Source organism: Terrapene carolina, unplaced genomic scaffold, assembly GCF_002925995.2.
Source record: "Terrapene carolina triunguis isolate 2854851 unplaced genomic scaffold, T_m_triunguis-2.0 Scaffold449, whole genome shotgun sequence".
NCBI classification, from domain to species: Eukaryota; Metazoa; Chordata; order Testudines; family Emydidae; genus Terrapene; species Terrapene triunguis.
In genome coordinates this window covers 1925812-1942686 of record NW_020664800.1, presented here as the reverse complement: position 1 = coordinate 1942686, position 16875 = coordinate 1925812, and the positions used below count along the sequence as shown (strand labels likewise).

General features: G+C 51.5%; 1 protein-coding gene across 1 annotated transcript in view; it reads left to right on the top strand.

Annotated features, from left to right (window-relative positions):
- The first annotated feature begins 15307 nt into the window (after positions 1 to 15307).
- LOC112118305 (cholesterol 7-desaturase-like) overlaps positions 15308 to 16875 on the top strand; it is a 41273-nt gene continuing 39705 nt past the window's right edge. Inside the window, exon 1 of the mRNA XM_026658480.1 lies at positions 15308 to 15662. Coding sequence (XP_026514265.1) covers positions 15308 to 15662 — 355 coding nt within the window. The remainder of the gene's footprint in view (positions 15663 to 16875) is intronic.

Genomic DNA, 16875 nt, shown 5'->3' with positions numbered 1-16875 from the left:
AAACCACTCCTGTCTACAAACCAGCCCTCAGAACACTGCAGGTTACAGATTACTTACACAAAACCAATCACAGTCTGTTGTGCTTCAGCGTGCTCTGAAAACATCGGGGTGAAATCCACCCCTGCACAGAGGACCAGCTGAAGTCCGATGGGCTGGAGTGGCTCTTTACGCAGGGGTGAATTTTGCCCACTAACAGCTTTTAACCACTCTTGAGGAGTTCTCGCTGTCTACTCACCCTACAGCTGTAAGGTTCATAAAGAATCTGGATTATCTCTGGCCACTGGTGAAAGTTTCCACCCCAGTTTGGGACGTTAATTTGGTTCTTAAAAGTCTCATGAAATCTCCCTTTGAACTGACGGTGAACTGCTCCTTACTGAATTTGTCCATGAAAACTGCTTTCTTAGTGGCTATTAAATCAGCCCACGGAGTCAGGGAGATTGGGGCCTTAATGGCAGACCCTCCTTTCCCAGTGTTCTGCAAGGACAGAGTTTCCTTACAACCACACCCAAGTTTCTTCTCAAGCATCTTCTGAGTTTCATCTGAATCACCGCTTTCATCTACCAGTTTTCTTTCCAAAACCACATAACTCTAACCTGGAGACTGTTCTCCATCCTCTAGATGTCAGGAGGTCAGTAACCTTCTATCTAGATAGGACTGAATCATTTTGTAAATCTCCTAAATTGTTTGTTTCATTTGCAGACAGATCTAAAGGTTCTGCTGTTTCTATCCAAAGACTATCAAAATGGAGTTGGGGGTGTATTATAGCTTGTTACAGTGCTGTCAGCTTTCCACCCCCAGCTGGTGTGTCAGCTCACTCGATGAAGTCACAATCTGCATTTACAGCTGTACTTAAAAATATCCCAGTATCTGAGATCTGCAGAGCTGCTACGTGGGCCTCGATACATACCGTCTCCAGGCCCTACGCCCTGCTCAATGCCTCTAGATCTGAGGGGTCATAAGAACATAAGAACGGCCGTATCGGGTCAGACCAAAGGTCCATCTAACCCAGTATCCTGTCTACCGACAGTGGCCATTGCCAGATGCCCCAGAGGGAGTGAACCTAACAGGTAATGATCAAGTGATCTCTCTCCTGCCATCCATCTCCACCCTCTGACAAACAGAGTCTAGGGACACCATTCCTTACCCATCCTGGCTAATAGCCATTAATGGACCTAACCTCCAGGAATTTATCCGGTTCTCTTTTAAACACTGTTATAGTCCTAGCCTTCACAACCTCCTCAGGTAAGGAGTTCCACAGGTTGACTGTGTGCTGTATGAAGAAGAACTTCCTTTTATTTGTTTTAAACCTGCTGCCTATCAGGAGTGCTGCCAGCTTTTCTGCCGCCCTAGGTGGCGGAAGGTCCCGCCCCGAAATGCCGCCCCCCCACAGAGGCAGCGGAAGGTCCCGCTGCGGAAATACCGCTGCGGTCGCCGCCCCCCAAATGGCAGTGCCCTAGGCGACCGCCTAGGTAGCCGAATGGGTTGTGCCGGCCCTGCTGCCTATTAATTTCATTTGGTGACCCCTAGTTCTTGTATTATGGGAATAAGTAAATAATTTTTCCTTATCCACTTTCTCCACATCACTCATGATTTTATATACCTCTATCATATCCCCCCTTAGTCTCCTCTTTTCCAAGCTGAAAAGTGCTAGCCTCTTTAATCTCGCCTCATATGGGACCAGTTCCAAACCTCTAATCATTTTAGTTGCCCTTCTCTGAACCTTTTCTAGTGCCAGTATATCTTTTTTGAGATGAGGAGACCACATCTGTACGCAGTATTCAAGATGTGGGCGTACCATGGATTTATATAAGGGCAATAATATATTCTCCATCTTATTCTCTATCCCCTTTTTAATGATTCCTAACATCCTGTTTGCTTTTTTGACCGCCTCTGCACACTGCGTGGACATCTTCAAAGAACTATCCACGATGACTCCAAGATCTTTTTCCTGATTCATTTGTAGCCAAATTAGCCCTCATCATATTGTATGTATAGTTGGGGTTATTTTTTCCAATGTGCATTACTTTACATTTATCCACATTAAATTTCATTTGCCATTTTGTTGCCCAATCACTTAGTTTTGTGAGATCTTTTTGAAGTTCATCACAGTCTGCTTTGGTCTTAACTATCTTGAGCAGTTTAGTATCATCTGCAAACTTTGTCATCTCACTGTTTACCCCTTTCTTCAGATCATTTATGAATAAGGCCTGGTCTACACTAGGAGGTTATGTCGAATTTAGCAGCGTTAAATCAAATTAACCCTGCACCCGTCCACACAACGAAGCTATTTAGTTCGACATAGAGGTCTCTTTAAATCGATTTCTGTACTCCTCCCCAACGAGGGGAGTAGCGCTAAATTCAACATGGCCATGTCGAATTAGGGTAGGTGTGGATGGAATTCGACGCTAATAGCTCCGGGAGCTATCCCACAGTGCACCACTCTGTTGACGCTCTGGACAGCAGTCCGAGCTCGGATGCTCTGACCAGCCACACAGGAAAAGCCCCGGGAAAATTTGAATTCCTTTTCCTGTCTGGGCAGTTTGAATCTCATTTCCTGTTTGGTCATCGTGGCGAGCTCAGCAGCACTGGCAACGATGCAGAGCTCTCCAGCAGAGGTGACCATGCAATCTCAGAATAGAAAGAGGGCCCCAGCATGGACTGATCGGGAAGTCTTGGATCTGATCACTGTGTGGGGCGATGAGTCCGTGCTTTCGGAGCTGCGATCGAAAAAACGGAATGCGAAGATCTACGAGAAGATCTCCAAAGCCATGACGGAGAGAGGATACAGCCGGGATGCAATGCAGTGCCGCGTGAAAATCAAGGAGCTGAGACAAGGCTACCAGAAGACCAAAGCGGCAAACGGACACTCCAGATCCCAGCCCCAGACATGCCGTTTCTACGAGGCACTGCATTCCATCCTAGGTGCGGCCGCCACCACTACCCCACCACTGACCGTGGAATCTGATGATGGGGTATTGTTGATGGCCGCTTCCTCGGAGATGTTAGCGGACGGGGAAGATGGGGAAGGAAATGAGGAGGACAAGGCAGTCAACAGCGCATACAACGCTGATTTCCCCGACAGCCAGGATCTCTTCATCACCCTCACGGAGATCCCCTACCAACCCTCCCAAGGCGTTAACCCTGACCCTGAATCAGGGGAAGGATCAGTCGGTAAGTGTTTTAAACATGTAAACATTTATTTTGATCAGAACAGGAATGGAATATTAACAATGGGTTTTTCATGATTACTTTGCCCTAGGCGCTCTACTTTTTAGTCCTTGCCAGTGCAGCTACTGGAAAATTGTGTCAATATGTCCGGGGATAGAGCAGAAATCCTCCTGGGACATCTCCACGAAGCTCTCCTGGAGGTAATTTGAAAGCCTTTGCATTAGGTTCCTGGGGAGAGCGGCCTTATTGTGTCCTCCATGGTAGGAAACTTTTCCGCGCCAGGCTAGCAGCAGGTACTCCGGGATCAGTGCCTCGCACAGCATGGCCGCATACGGCCCTGGTTTTTGCTGGCATTCACACAGCAGGCAGTCTTTCTCTGTGTCCGAGATCCTCATCAGAGTGATATCACTCATGGTGACCTGCTTTAAATTAGGGGAATGTTAGTATTGGGACTGATTGCCTGTTCCTTTACATAAGTGTAACCGGCGGTTTACAGCCACGCGGTGGAGGCGGGACAGGGGCAGCATACAGGGATCTTTCCCGGGGACAGCCGCGAGGGGGGTGGGACAGGGGCAGAGTTCATGCTGGCCGGATTGCCGGCAGCAGGAACTGGCCAACGCTAGGGGCATTGCTTTGAACGTGAAAGGAGGGCACTGCTATAAATTAAGCTTTCAGCAGCCAAAAGTCTATGGCTTACCATGTCTGCCTGCTACCCGAATTCCACCGTCCTGCCCCGCTTGTGTGATCTGTACTCCAAGACCCCAGGCACTGAATGGGAAGGCTGAAATTTCGACCTTGTCCTGAGTGCGCATGTGATAGGTGCTGTGCATGGTCTTGTTCACAGAGAAAGACTATGTTCATTGTTCACAAAAATGTATCTTTGTGAGGAATTCACTCCCTTTTTCCCATCCTACAGCTGCGAGTGTCTCCCGACCTACCCCGGCACCCCCCTCCCAGAGGCTGGCGCAGATTAGGCGCCGAAAGAGAAGGACACGGGACGAGATGTTCTCCGAACTTATGGGCTGCTCCCGAGCCGAGGCGGCACAGCAGACCCAGTGGAGGGAGAACATGTCGCAATACCAGCGATCACACAGCGAACGGGAGGACAGGTGGCGGCAGGAAGACCAGCAGGCGACTCAAACACTGCTTGGACTAATGAGGGAGCAAATGGACACGCTCTGGCGCCTTGTAGATGTTCTGCAGGACCAGAGGCAGGAGGACAGAGCCCCGCTGCAGTCTATCTCTAACGGCCCTCCCCCGCCACAAAGTCCCAAGAAGGAGGGGCGGCAGGGGCTGTGAAAACGGTCACTCCACCCCTGCAGACTGCTCAAGTACCAGACGGCTCTCATTCCCAAAGTTTTGATAAGTCCTTTCCTTCACTCCAAAAGCACTTCACCCAAGCCCCCATCCCAGTGTCATCCCCTAACTGTGTAGTTGTTAATAAAAAATACGTTTCTGTTAATTACTGTTTCCGTCAGGTTCTTTTAGAGGAGAGTGTGTCTGAAGGGGGGAAAAGGGGTTGGTAATTGGAGAGGACAGTCACCTTTACCATGGTACAGACACGGGGGCAGGTTCAGCAGCAGGTCACACACACATTGCAGTCACTAGGCACCCTGGTGAGTCTGGGAGGTGGTTTTCATGTTCTGTGGGGGGGGTATGTGAGTTTGTGGCGGGGGAGGGCGGTTACAGATCTTATGCACCGGTCCTTAGCCTGGATGACAGAGCCACGCAGCAGGGGATCTGTAACCGTCCTCCCCCGCCACAAAGTCACATAGCCCCCACACACAGGGTCCCGAAAAGGAGGGGTGGCAGGCTCCATTGAAACAACCAGTCCACCACTGCGGACCACTCTAGGAGCAGGAGCCTGTCATTCCTCAAGTTTAGAAGCGTCCTTTCCATCACTACACCCGCTCCCCACCACAGTCTGCGTCCCAGTTTCAACCCTTTACCACGAAACCCTTAATAAAGAAAACGGTGTTAATGAACAAAGTTCCATTTATTTTATTTTTAAAGGTGTGTTGGAAGGGGGGCAACGGGGTGAAGGGGGTATGTAACTGGAGAGGATAGTCAACATTAAGTGGATAAAGAAACGGGGTCAGGTTCAGCTTCTCTTTAAACAAACTTAATAGTCACAGGTTACCCTGCTCACTGAGGAACCTAGCTTTCAAAGCCTCCCGGATGCACAGCGCATCCCGCTGGGCTCTTCTAATCGCCCGGCTGTCTGACTGGGCATAATCAGCAGCCAGGTGATGTGCCTCAACCTCCCACCCCGCCATAAAGGTCTCCCCCGTTGCTCTCACAGAGATTGTGGAGCACACAGCAAGCTGCAATAACAATGGGGATATTGGTTTCGCTGAGATCAGAGCGAGTCATTAAGCTTCTCCATCTCCCCTTGAGACGTCCAAAAGCACACTCCACCACCATTCTGCACTTGCTCAGCCGGTAGTTGAAGAGATCTTTTTCACTGTCCAGGGCGCCTGTATAGGGCTTCATGAGCCAGGGCATTAGCGGGTAGGCTGGGTCCCCGAGGATCACTATAGGCATCTCCACATCCCCAACCGTTATTTTGTGGTCCGGGAAGTAAATACCTTCCTGCAGCTGTCTAAACAGACCAGAGTTCCTGAAAACATGAGCATCATGAACCTTGCCCGGCCATCCGACGTTGATGTTGGTAAAACGTCCCCTATGGTCCACCAGTGCTTGCAGCACCATTGAAAAGTAGCCCTTTCGGTTAATGTACTGGCTGGCCTGGTGGTCCGGTCCCAGGATAGGGATGTGAGTTCCATCTATAGCCCCACCGCAGTTTGGGAATCCCATCGCGGCGAAGCCATCTATGATGACCTGCACGTTTCCCAGGGTCACTACCTTTGAGAGCAGTAGCTCAACGATTGCGTTGGCTACTTGCATCACAGCAACCCCCACGGTAGATTTGCCCACGCCAAAGTGGTTCGCGACTGACCGGTAGCTGTCTGGCGTTGCAAGCTTCCAGAGGGCTATGGCCACTCATTTCTGGACAGTCAGGGCTGCTCGCATTCGGGTGTCCTTGTGCTTCAGGGCAGGGGACAGCAACTCACAAAGTTCAAGGAAAGTTCCCTTACGCATGCGAAAGTTTCGCAGCCACTGTGATTCATCCCAGACCTGCAGCACTATGCGGTCCCACCAGTCCGTGCTTGTTTCCCGGGCCCAGAATCATCGTTCCACAGCATCAACATGACCCATTGCCACCATGATGTCCACGGCGCGGGGTCCCGTGCTTTGCGAGAGGTCTGTGCCCCTCTCAGACTTAATGTCCTCACCGCGCTGCCGTAGCCTCCTCGCCCGATTTCTCAGCATCTGCCTCTGAAAAAGGTGGATGATAAAGTGTGAGGTGTTGACAACGGCCATAACTGCAGCGATGGTCGCAGCGGGCTCCACGCTCGCAGTGCTGTTGCGTCCGCGCTGTCACTCACCAGAAAAGTGCGCGAACTGATTGCCCGCCGGTGCTTTCAGGGAGGGAGGGTGGGAGTGACGATTGAATGACGACAGTTACCCAAAACCACCCTCAACACATTTTTTTCCCCAGCAGGCATTCGGGGCTCGACCCAGAATTCCAATGGGCAGCGGGGACTGCGGGAACTGTGGGATAGCTGCCCACAGTGCACCGCTTCCAATGTCGACGCTTGCCCCGTTAGTGTGGACTCACAAAGTCGAATTACTGTTCTTAGTGTGGATACACACGTTCGACTTTGTAATATTGGTTCCACTAATTCGATTTAAGTAAAATCGAACTACTCTCGTAGTGTAGACATACCCTAAGTTGAATATGATTGGTCCTAGAACTGACCCTTGGGGAACACCACTAGTTACCCCTCTCCATTCTGAGAATTTACCATTAATTACTACCCCTTGTTCCCTGTCTTTTAACTAGTTCTCAATCCATGAAAGGACCGTCCCTTTTATCCCATGACAACTTAATTTATGTAAGAGCCTTTGGTGAGGGACCTTGTCAAAGGCTTTCTGGAAATCTAAGTACACTATGTCAACTGGATCCCCCTTGTCCACATGTTTGTTGATCCCTTCAAAGAACTCTAATAGATTAGTAAAACCCGATTTCCCTTTACAGAAATCATGTTGACTTTTGTCCAACAATTTATGTTCTTCTATGTGTCTGACAATTTTATTCTTTACTATTGTTTCGACTAATTTGCCCGGTACTGACGTTAGACTTACCGGTCTGTAATTGCCGGGATCACCTCTAGAGCCCTTTTTAAATATTGGCGTTACATTAGCTAACTTCCAGTCACTGGGTACAGAAGCCGATTTAAAGGTCAGGTGGCAATGCAGTTCTTTCACCTGTGCTGGGCTCTATTCCAAAGCTCCCTGCTCCCTGCATGAGGATATTGGCAGCATAGGCGCTGACTCCATAGGTGCTCCAGGGCTGGAGCACCCATGGAAAAAATATTAGTGGGTGCTTAGATTAGAAGGTGCTGGGATAGAGTGGGAGGAGTGTGGACAGGGCACGCTCAGGCGAAGGGGCGGAACTAGACAGGAAGAGGCAGGGTGGGGTGGGGCCTTGGGGAAAGGGGTAGAGTAGGGGTGGGGCATGGGGCAGAGTAGGGGCAGGAAGAGGCAGGGCAGGGGCAGGGCCTTGGGGAAAGGGGTGGAGTAGGGGCAGGACCTAGGGTGAGTAGGGGTTGCACACCCCTGGGAGAAGGAGGAAGCTGGTGCCTGTGATTGGCAATGCATGCACCGGCTGGATTGACTCTTCTAATGACAGTCTCTAGTCGAAAGCACATGGGGCGCATGTGCACCTGAAGTGGAGCACCTATCGGGACACATCTCGAAGAACCACAGTTACTGCAAAGGGTGAGTAAAGGACAGTTACCTGTTCCGTAACTGGCGTTCTTCGAGATGTGTTGCTCAGGTGTATTCCACATCCTGCCCTCCTTCCCCTCTGTCGGAGTTGTCTGGCAAGAAGGAACTGAGGGTGGGGGGAGCACGCAGCCCCCTTTATGGCATGATATACCGGTGCCACTCCAGGGGTCACAGTGGTGCTCCCCCAGTACGGATACTGCTAAGGGAAAAACTTCCGGCACCGGTGCACATGGCGAGCACGCACACCTAGAGTGCAATACACATGAGCAATCACTCGAAGAAGAACCTCTTTTTTCTATCTCTAGTGCTGACTCTTCCTTGCAACCTACTGCCAAAGAAACAAGCACAGCACATGGTCTGATCAGCCATCAGAGACCAGGCAAACTTGTCCCAGCCTGGGGCTGCTCAGGGCATTGCTTTTGAGCTGCCTTTCTGGTCACAGGCTCAAAGCCAGACTCTTATTAAACAGGCGGCAAAAGGAGAAAGAGAAGAAATAAGGTGGGGAAGGAAAAGGAGTCACAAGGGAAGAGTGGAGCAGGAACTCCATGCTCATGTTCCAGGTGCTGCTCAGGACTTAGCCGAAGCCCGTGGAGTCATCTGGGTCCCTCCCTCTGGCCTGGTCTGTTCAGGACATCTCTCAGGATCAGGATGATGAAAGTCCATAGTGTCATGATGGATCCCGGGCTCCCAGAAGACACTGGGGGTGGGAGCCATGATGGCACAGCTCACTCCTTTCAATCCATCTGTCCGACCCTGGTTTCATAATCATAGAATCATAGAATATCAGGGTTGGAAGAGACCTCAGGAGGTCATCTAGTCCAACCCCCTGCTCAAAGCAGGACCAATTCCCAACTAAATCATCCCAGCCAGGGCTTTGTCAAGCCGGGCCTTAAAAACCTCCAAGGAAGGAGACTCCACCACCAAAGTATCTTTTTAAAGACTCAAGAGGGGTGATGGGTGGAACAGCCCATCCCCTCATTATTGTGTTCACCAAATAGGCTTAATTTCCAGCACACCAATGTCAGTCCCTTAATTTCCAGTGGCATTCTCCGTTTGTTTACCTGTGATGATTTTCAGCCCAGTCTGGGGAGGGTGGTGGGGGGAGATCTGGACGCCTGGACTAATCCAATCCTTTGGTCTTTAACTTTTGCTAATTTTTATGTAAGCAGAGTCTGGATGAGCTCTCCTCTGACATCTAGTGGTGAGCTGAGGACACACTCACCCTGCCTAGGTGCTCAGCATGAGGGATTGGTTGCCCAAATAATCACTTGTGGCTGGTGTTGGATCCCCAGTCTCCTTATTATTGGGGCAGGAGTAATAAAGCATTGTGTGAACTGAGGGCAGCAGAACTGTACCTGGCATACCCCAATGGAGGGACTCACCCTCAACTGAATAGCACTTGCTAGGCAGGGGACATGGGTTTCAAAGCCCAATGAGTTGAGGAAAGTGGTGGTGGTCCCTGTCCCCTATGTACTATTTGACTTTTTCTCTTTCCATTATATAATAGAAGAGCTAATTTAGACTCAATTGAGAGTCTTGTTACAGGCTGCAGAGTTGAAATCATTGATGCCTAGTTCTAAGTTTTAGATCTACTCTGGGACAGTGTCTCTATTGCAAGAGACTGCTCAGTGTGCACCAGCAGTAAGGTTCCTTCCACTAACAGCTGAAATCACTGAGAGCTGTGTTAAATGGGGGGTGGGGGCCTGAAGACATCTTGGTGAGCCAGCAGCTGGTGGAGAGGGCCAGAGCAGTGCAGTGTGTAAGGTGCCTCCTTATTCTCCCCTGCCTTCTGTTGAGATGAGTTCCTGTCTGCATCCTGTAAAACTTGCCCATATCGGTATTGCCCTGGCCTCTTCTTTTGTCATTCAGTGTTGCACGCATTCTAAAGCAATATGCATTTCCTCACCTTTTGGGGGCGAAGCCAGACTTTGAGGCACCTGCTCCCCTACTTGGTGTAAACTTTGCTTGTGCCAATCAGAAACGAACACAAACAGGTTTTGGGCCCCGTCCCCTATGACACTTCTATGATGTCATAGTTGGTACTTTATGGGCCTGCCTGCCATGTGCAGGCAGGAAGAGGAGAAAGAAAAATGAATCCTGTGTATCCTGTGTACACCTGTAACCGAGCCTGATCACCTCGAAGCCTCTCTCTCAGCTCACGTGTTTCAAACAGAGTTTCTACGTTTGCCGGTCGTTATGCGTTGGTTTGTATTTGTAAGTATCAGTTATTACTAATTGCTGCATCTTTGTTTATAAATATTGTTAGTAGATATTTTAGTCATTGTGTGTTTTAAGTTTCATTAACTCTATTAGCTAATCAAACACTGCTCCCTTACCCCTTGTAATTATCCCCAATAAAACTTTAAATTGATTAATTTTAGTTGTGTGTGTGTGTGTGTCTGCAGTTTGTATCGTGACCCATACTCTCCTTGCATCCCTTACCAATATAGTCTATTGCCACGTGCAGCCTGGTAAATAACAGGCCTGCATTTTCTTTCGCCCCTGCGTGCCCGTGGCAATCCACACCTTCCACACAGTGGATGAACCTCTGGACGCTTGGGCTGCACTGGCCCAGGACAGCAACTGTGAGTGGGGTACAGAGAAGGGACGGACACATTAAAGGGACTTTTGGGTTGCTGGACTTAAGACCCTGAGGGGAAAAGGACACTGCCCAACTTACTTGGGGGTGGGTCCTTTTGCTCATGGTTTGTGTTTATGAACCCTAGTTGCGGTGTTTTCCCAAATTAATGTTGAGTTAATTCCCTCCTTTTATTAAAAGTTTTTGCTACACTCAGACTCTGTGCTTGCGAGAGGGAAAGTATTGCCTCTTAGAGGTGCCCAGGGGGGTGGTGTGTAATTGTCCCAGGTCACTGGGTGGGGGCTCGAGCCAGTTTTGTGTTGTATTGTTGAAAAGGAACCCCTAGATACTGAACCCGGCCCTTGTGGCTGCTGGCTCCACCTGACAGAAGGGTTACATTTACAAACAGTTTTATGTAACAAGACGAGTTGGACTCTTGTTACCTTGGACAACAGGCATCTGTACAACAAACCTTAGCTGGAGGTGTCACTGCTAGCTCTGCCCCAAATCCAAAACAAAACCTCCAGTAAGTTACAGTTCAGGTTGCTAAGTGCCATTCCAGGGAAAAGTCTCAATAAACAGGTCCTTACAATGAATACAAAGATTAAAATACAATGGCTAAGTTTATATAAACAGTGTTATGTTACACTCCATTCACACGCACACCGTCAAACAGAAATATCCTCTCTGCCCCATTGTCCAGATAGGATCATCCTGGATATCACCATTAATACTATGGTGAAATCATTGTGAATGATAAGACAAATGGTAATTTCTTGTTCGGAGGTCACTCACTCTCTGTACTATGTGGTGCTTCTCAGCCAACAATTATTGCTTGTCACTGCTTTATATTGTGGTATCCTGCTCATCTCACACTTTGTTGCTTCTGTAGCTAAACCCATTGCTCACCCCATGGGCTCCTTGTGCCCCCCCATAAGCTCCCTGAATGCCACCCTCCCCTTTCCCTGCTCTTTCTGGGACCCCCTGCAACTCTCCCCAACTTTGCTCCTGCCAGGGGCTCTGTGATCCCATGGTCCCCCATTCTCTCCTCAATGCCAGGGACTCTGTGTGCCCCTCATTGTCTTCTCCCTAAATGGATCTTCTTCCCTGAATGTCAGGTGCTCTCTGTGTCCCCCCATTTTCTCCTCTGCAACCTGTTGGGGGCTGTGTGTCACCCCATAGAATATCAGGGTTGGAAGGGACCTCAGGAGGTCATCTAGTCCAACCCCCTGCTCAAAGCAGGACCAATCCCCAGACAGATTTTTACCCCAGTTCCCTAAATGGCCCCCTCAAGGTTTGAACTCACAACCCTGGGTTTAGCAGGCCAATGCTCAAACCACTGAGCTATCCCTCCCCCCCCATCAAGCCTCATTCTTCCCTCATGCCAGAGACTCAGTGTGCCCCCTCATAGCCTTATTCCATCCATTCCCCGATATACCCCTGTCAAGGCTGCTTCCCCACTTTGAACTTTAGGGTACAAATGTGGGGGCCTGCATGAAAACGTCTAAGCTTAACTACCAGCTTAGATCTGGTCCGCTGCCACCATCCCAAAGCTGATTCCCTTCCCTGGGTAGCCTCGAGAGACCTTCACCAATTCCCTGGTGAATACAGATCCAAACCCCTTGGATCTTAAAACAAGGAGAAATTAACCATCCCCCCTCCTTCCTTCCACCAACTCCTGGTGAATACAGTTCCAACCCCCTTGGATCTTAAAACAAGGAGAAATTAACCATCCCCCCTTCTTTCTCCCACCAACTCCTGGTGAATACAGATCCAACCCCCTTGGATCTAAAACAAGGAAAAATCAATCAGGTTCTTAAAAAGAAGGCTTTTAATTAAAGAAAAAGGTAAAAATCATCTTTGTAAAATCAGTATGGAAAATAACTTTACAGGGTAATCAAACTTAAAGAGCTCAGAGGACCTCCCTCTAGCCTCAGGTTCAAAGTATAGCAAACAAAGATAAACACTCTAGTAAAAGGTACATTTACAAGTTGAGAAAACAAAGAAAAACTAACACGCCTTGCCTGGCTGTACTTACAAGTTTGAAATAGGAGAGACTTGTTTAGAAAGATGTGGAGAACCTGGATTGATGTCTGGTCCCTCTCAGTCCCAAGAGCGAACAACCCCCAAAACAAAGAGCACAAACAAAAGCCTCCCCCCCCCCCGACTCTTCTACACAGACAGTTGGAAACAAAACATGAACAACACAAGGACAAACCACCAGAATTTTTTCAAAAGCGGACATGGGCTCAGCTAATGGCAAGCAAGAGAGTTTTGGGCTCTGCTGCCACTGACAATATGAAGGCCGTTGAAGCATCAAACTTAGTGAGTTACAGAGTTGTGAAGTCAGGAAAACCTCACACCAGAGCAGAGGAGCTAACACTACCGGTGGCTGCAGACATGGTAAGTGCTCTGCTTGGAGAGAAGGCCCCAGATTAATTCAGTTTGTGTCATTATCAAACAACGCAGTGTCACGTCCAATTGATGACATGGCCAAGGATGTCCTAACTCAATTAGTAAACCGTGTCACCAGCAGCCAGTACTTTGCTCCGCAGTTGGACAAATCCACAGACGTGGCAGGCTTAGCTCACCTTCTGGTGTACGTGCGGTACATTTATACGGGAGGATATTTTGCTTTGCCAGTCACTGTCTACCATAACAACAGCTGAGGAGATTTTAGGATTGCTTGACAGCTTCATAAATCAACATAGCACCTGGTCACGATGTATTGGCATCAGCACCGATGGAGCAAAGCCAATGCCTGGCAGGCATAGTGGAGTAGTGACACGTATCAGAGCAGATGCTCCCAAGGCAATGTGGGTGCTTTGCAGTATACCTAGGGAAGCGCTTGCTGCCAAAAGGATGCCTACCAACTTGAAGGAGGTGCTGGACAATGCTGTGAACAGGGTAAACTTTACAAAGGCTTGACCCTTGAATTCCAGAATTGTTTCCGCTCTATGTAATGAGACGGGAAGCGAGCATGTCAATCCGTGGCTCCACACGGAGATGCGATGACTGTCACAGGGCACATAACTTGGGGTTATTATGGGCCTACATTTAGAGAATGTTTATGTGCATCTGGGTCTCACGCTCCCTCTCCAAACCCCCGTTTGCTGCTCCTGTTCGCTAGCTCCTCTGGTCACTTACGAGCTGGTTTTTTAAATCCGTTCTCCCTGAGTTAGCTCCGCCCCCTTGCCAAGGGATCCAAAGGGATTGGGGATCAAAGGATGGCAGGGTAGAGCCTGGCCAGGAAGCTCTCAGCCTGGCCTAGCAGGCAACTAGGCTCAGTACACCCACAGGGGACCCAGCCAGGAGCTGTCTTTACACAAACATGAAGTGAAATGTGACGAGTTCCATGGTGAGGCTATCATGGGCATTCAGTGTTATTCTGCTGGGACTGCAGCCTCTCATCTCTATTGTCAGTAAGCCTGGTGCAATGCTGGCACCGTGGAGTGGCTAGTTCCAATGCATTCCCAGTGTGAGAGGTGACAAGGGAGTACAGAACTCTGGAGTCTGGGGACAGAGCGACAAGGGAGGCCTTGCCAGTCTGAAAGGGTGCGGGAAACAGCCAGGGGACAAACCCTTCTCCATTGACAAGCACCAACTCCCCTGTGTCCAGAGCAGCAGGCACAGCAGAGAGCAGGTTTTCGGGGTCCCGTTTCAGCAGAGATGGCAGGGTAAGGCAGCTGGTTAGAGGAAAGGAGACTAGCTAGGTCACAAAAGGGGGTACTCGGGCAGAGGTTAACCCCAGGCACAAACCTCTGCCTAGATGCAGGGAAAGGTGGGATGTATTAGGGTAGGGTGCTAGGTGGCTGCAGACAGAGGGCGAGACAGTCCCTGCCCCAACAAGGGCCCAGTCTACACAGACTAAAGGTGGGAAGGGGCCTACATCTTGCCCAAGGCCATGGGGGAATAGAACCCAGGTGTCCTAAGTATCAATCTGCTACCTTAGCAACTGGATCCCCAAACCCAAAGCAGCAGGTGGGAGGAAGAGCCCCAGGCTGGGCAGGGGGCTGGGAGCCAGAACTCCTGGTTCTGGTGGAGCTCTGGATGAGCTGCTGGTGCCTGAGGCCTGTAGGGCACAAGAGAACTACCCCTGCGTGGTGAGGCCGGGCTGCAGGCTCCAGTACAGGGCCAGGGAGCCTGGCCTGTGACTGCAGTTCAGCCCTTGCTCACGTTTGGGGGGATGGGGTCATGCGTTCCCCCCTGTGGTGTGTAGCCAGACTGGTCGCAGGAGATCAGCAGAGACACGGGGAAGTTATGGCTTTGATGGGACCAACTTCTGCTGGTCCAGGCAGGGGCACTGGAAATACGTCGGTTAGTCTTTAAGGTGCCACAGGACTCTGCTGCTTTGAACCAAACTGGAAACCCTGGATGGGATGGAAACCACTTCAAGCCAGGGGGTGCGGCAGCCCCCCAGTCCCCCTAGCTCCAGCGCCTATCTAGGGGCTCCCTGGGCAGCCGGGCCCCAGGGCTGACTCGGCCCAGCCCCGGGCAGAGACTTGCTGCCCTGAGCTCCGCGGGGCAGGCCAGCCCGCACGGGCTAGACGCTGGGGGCTGGACGCCTCCGCCTGGGAAGGCCGCCGCGGCCGGGGAGGCTGCCGGCCCCGCTCTGCCGGAGGGACCGGTCGGGCTGGAGCCGCGCCAGCCCCCGCCCCCGGCAGGCTGGTATAAGGGCGGCGGGGCGGGCGCGCAGAGCGCGGCGCAATGGAGCTGTGGCCGTCCCGGAGCCTGGCGCTGCTGCTGCTGTGCGCCGGCGGGGCGCTGCTCCTGCTGCCCGCCGGGGACCCCGGGAGCTGGGGCCGGGCGCTGCCCCTGCTGCTGCTGCTGGCCGGGGGCGCCGCCCTGCTCCGCCTGTGCGCCCGGCCCCTGGCCCTGCGGCGCGCCCCGGAGCGCGTGGGCTACCTCCCCGAGCCGGGCTGCAGCCGCCGCCAGGCCGCCCGCCGGGCGCGCCGGAGCCGCAGGGCCGGGGACCTGCCGCCCCTCTACCCCAACGGCTGGTTCCGGCTGCTGGACTCGCACGGGCTGCCCCGCGGCGGGGTGCGCAGCCTGGCGGCGCTGGGTGAGTGCAGCGAGCCGGGCTCGCGGGGGGCCCCAGGCAGAACTTCGGGGGCGCCGCTGCTGGCAGCATCCCGGGGCTGGCTGAGCCGCCTGACGCCCGGCTAGGGGCGGGGCCCTTCTGGGGGTGGGGGGCTGCAGAATTCAGGCAACCCTTGGGCCGCTGGGGGGCTGCAAAGCTAGCCTGCCCCTAGTCATCCCTCGCAGCCCCGGGCCCTTCCCTGCTCCAGCCCCTTGGCTCTCACCAGGGTGTCAAGTGACATGCCCAGGTGCCCCCGCTGCCTGTCCTGGCCACCAGCACCAGATGGGCTGTGGCAGCAGGGGTGCTCCTTCTGATTTCAATGCGTGGGGGGCAGGGCTTTATTTGTGCCAGGGCTGAGTGCCCGGCCCCTCTGGGCCTGGCAGCTCAGAGCCCTGGCACCTGCGCATCAGTTGTGAAAGTAAAAACATTGTTTGAGTCCCAGCACCTAATTGCTTGAGCCCCACACTTCTTTCACTACCAATTAAGCACTGGTGGGGGACATCTGCCAGCGGGGGCCCAGTGGCTGCTTAGGCCTCTGGAAGCTCTTGGATTTATCTGAAGGATAACTTGTCAAACACAGTCTTTTGGGAGCACTTGCAGGGATCATTGCCTGTGTGGCTAATAATAATTCACAGAGGTTTGCATTGCTACCACAAAATTATCAACAAATGACTTTGTTAGAGCCAAGAAAACAGTGGAATTTTTCAGACCTAGGTAGTAAGCTTTTCTGTCCTAAACTGAAACTTGTTGAAGAACAACACTGTCTGCACTTTGAATAAAAAGGGGGAAAAAAGTCTGATATTCATCTTGGAATTTGTGTACCATTGCTAGTTGGCCTAGTTTATTGTACATGATCTGTAGGCAGCCTGGTACTTCGCAGATGGTCCCTTCTTAGGGCACGTCTTCACTACCCACCGGATCGGCGGGTAGCAATCGGTCTATCAGGGATCGACTTACCGCGTCTAGTGAAGATGTGATAAAATCGATCCCTGATGGCTCTACCGTCGACTCCGGAAATCCACCGCGGCAAGAGGCGGTAGCGGAGTCGACGGCGGCGCGGCAGCGGTCGACTCGCCGCCGTCCTCACAGCCAGGTAAGTCTACCTAAAATACGCCACTTCAGCTACGCTATTCACGTAGCTGAAGTTGCGTATCTTAGGTCGACCCCCCGCTGTAGTGTAGACCTAGCCTTAGAT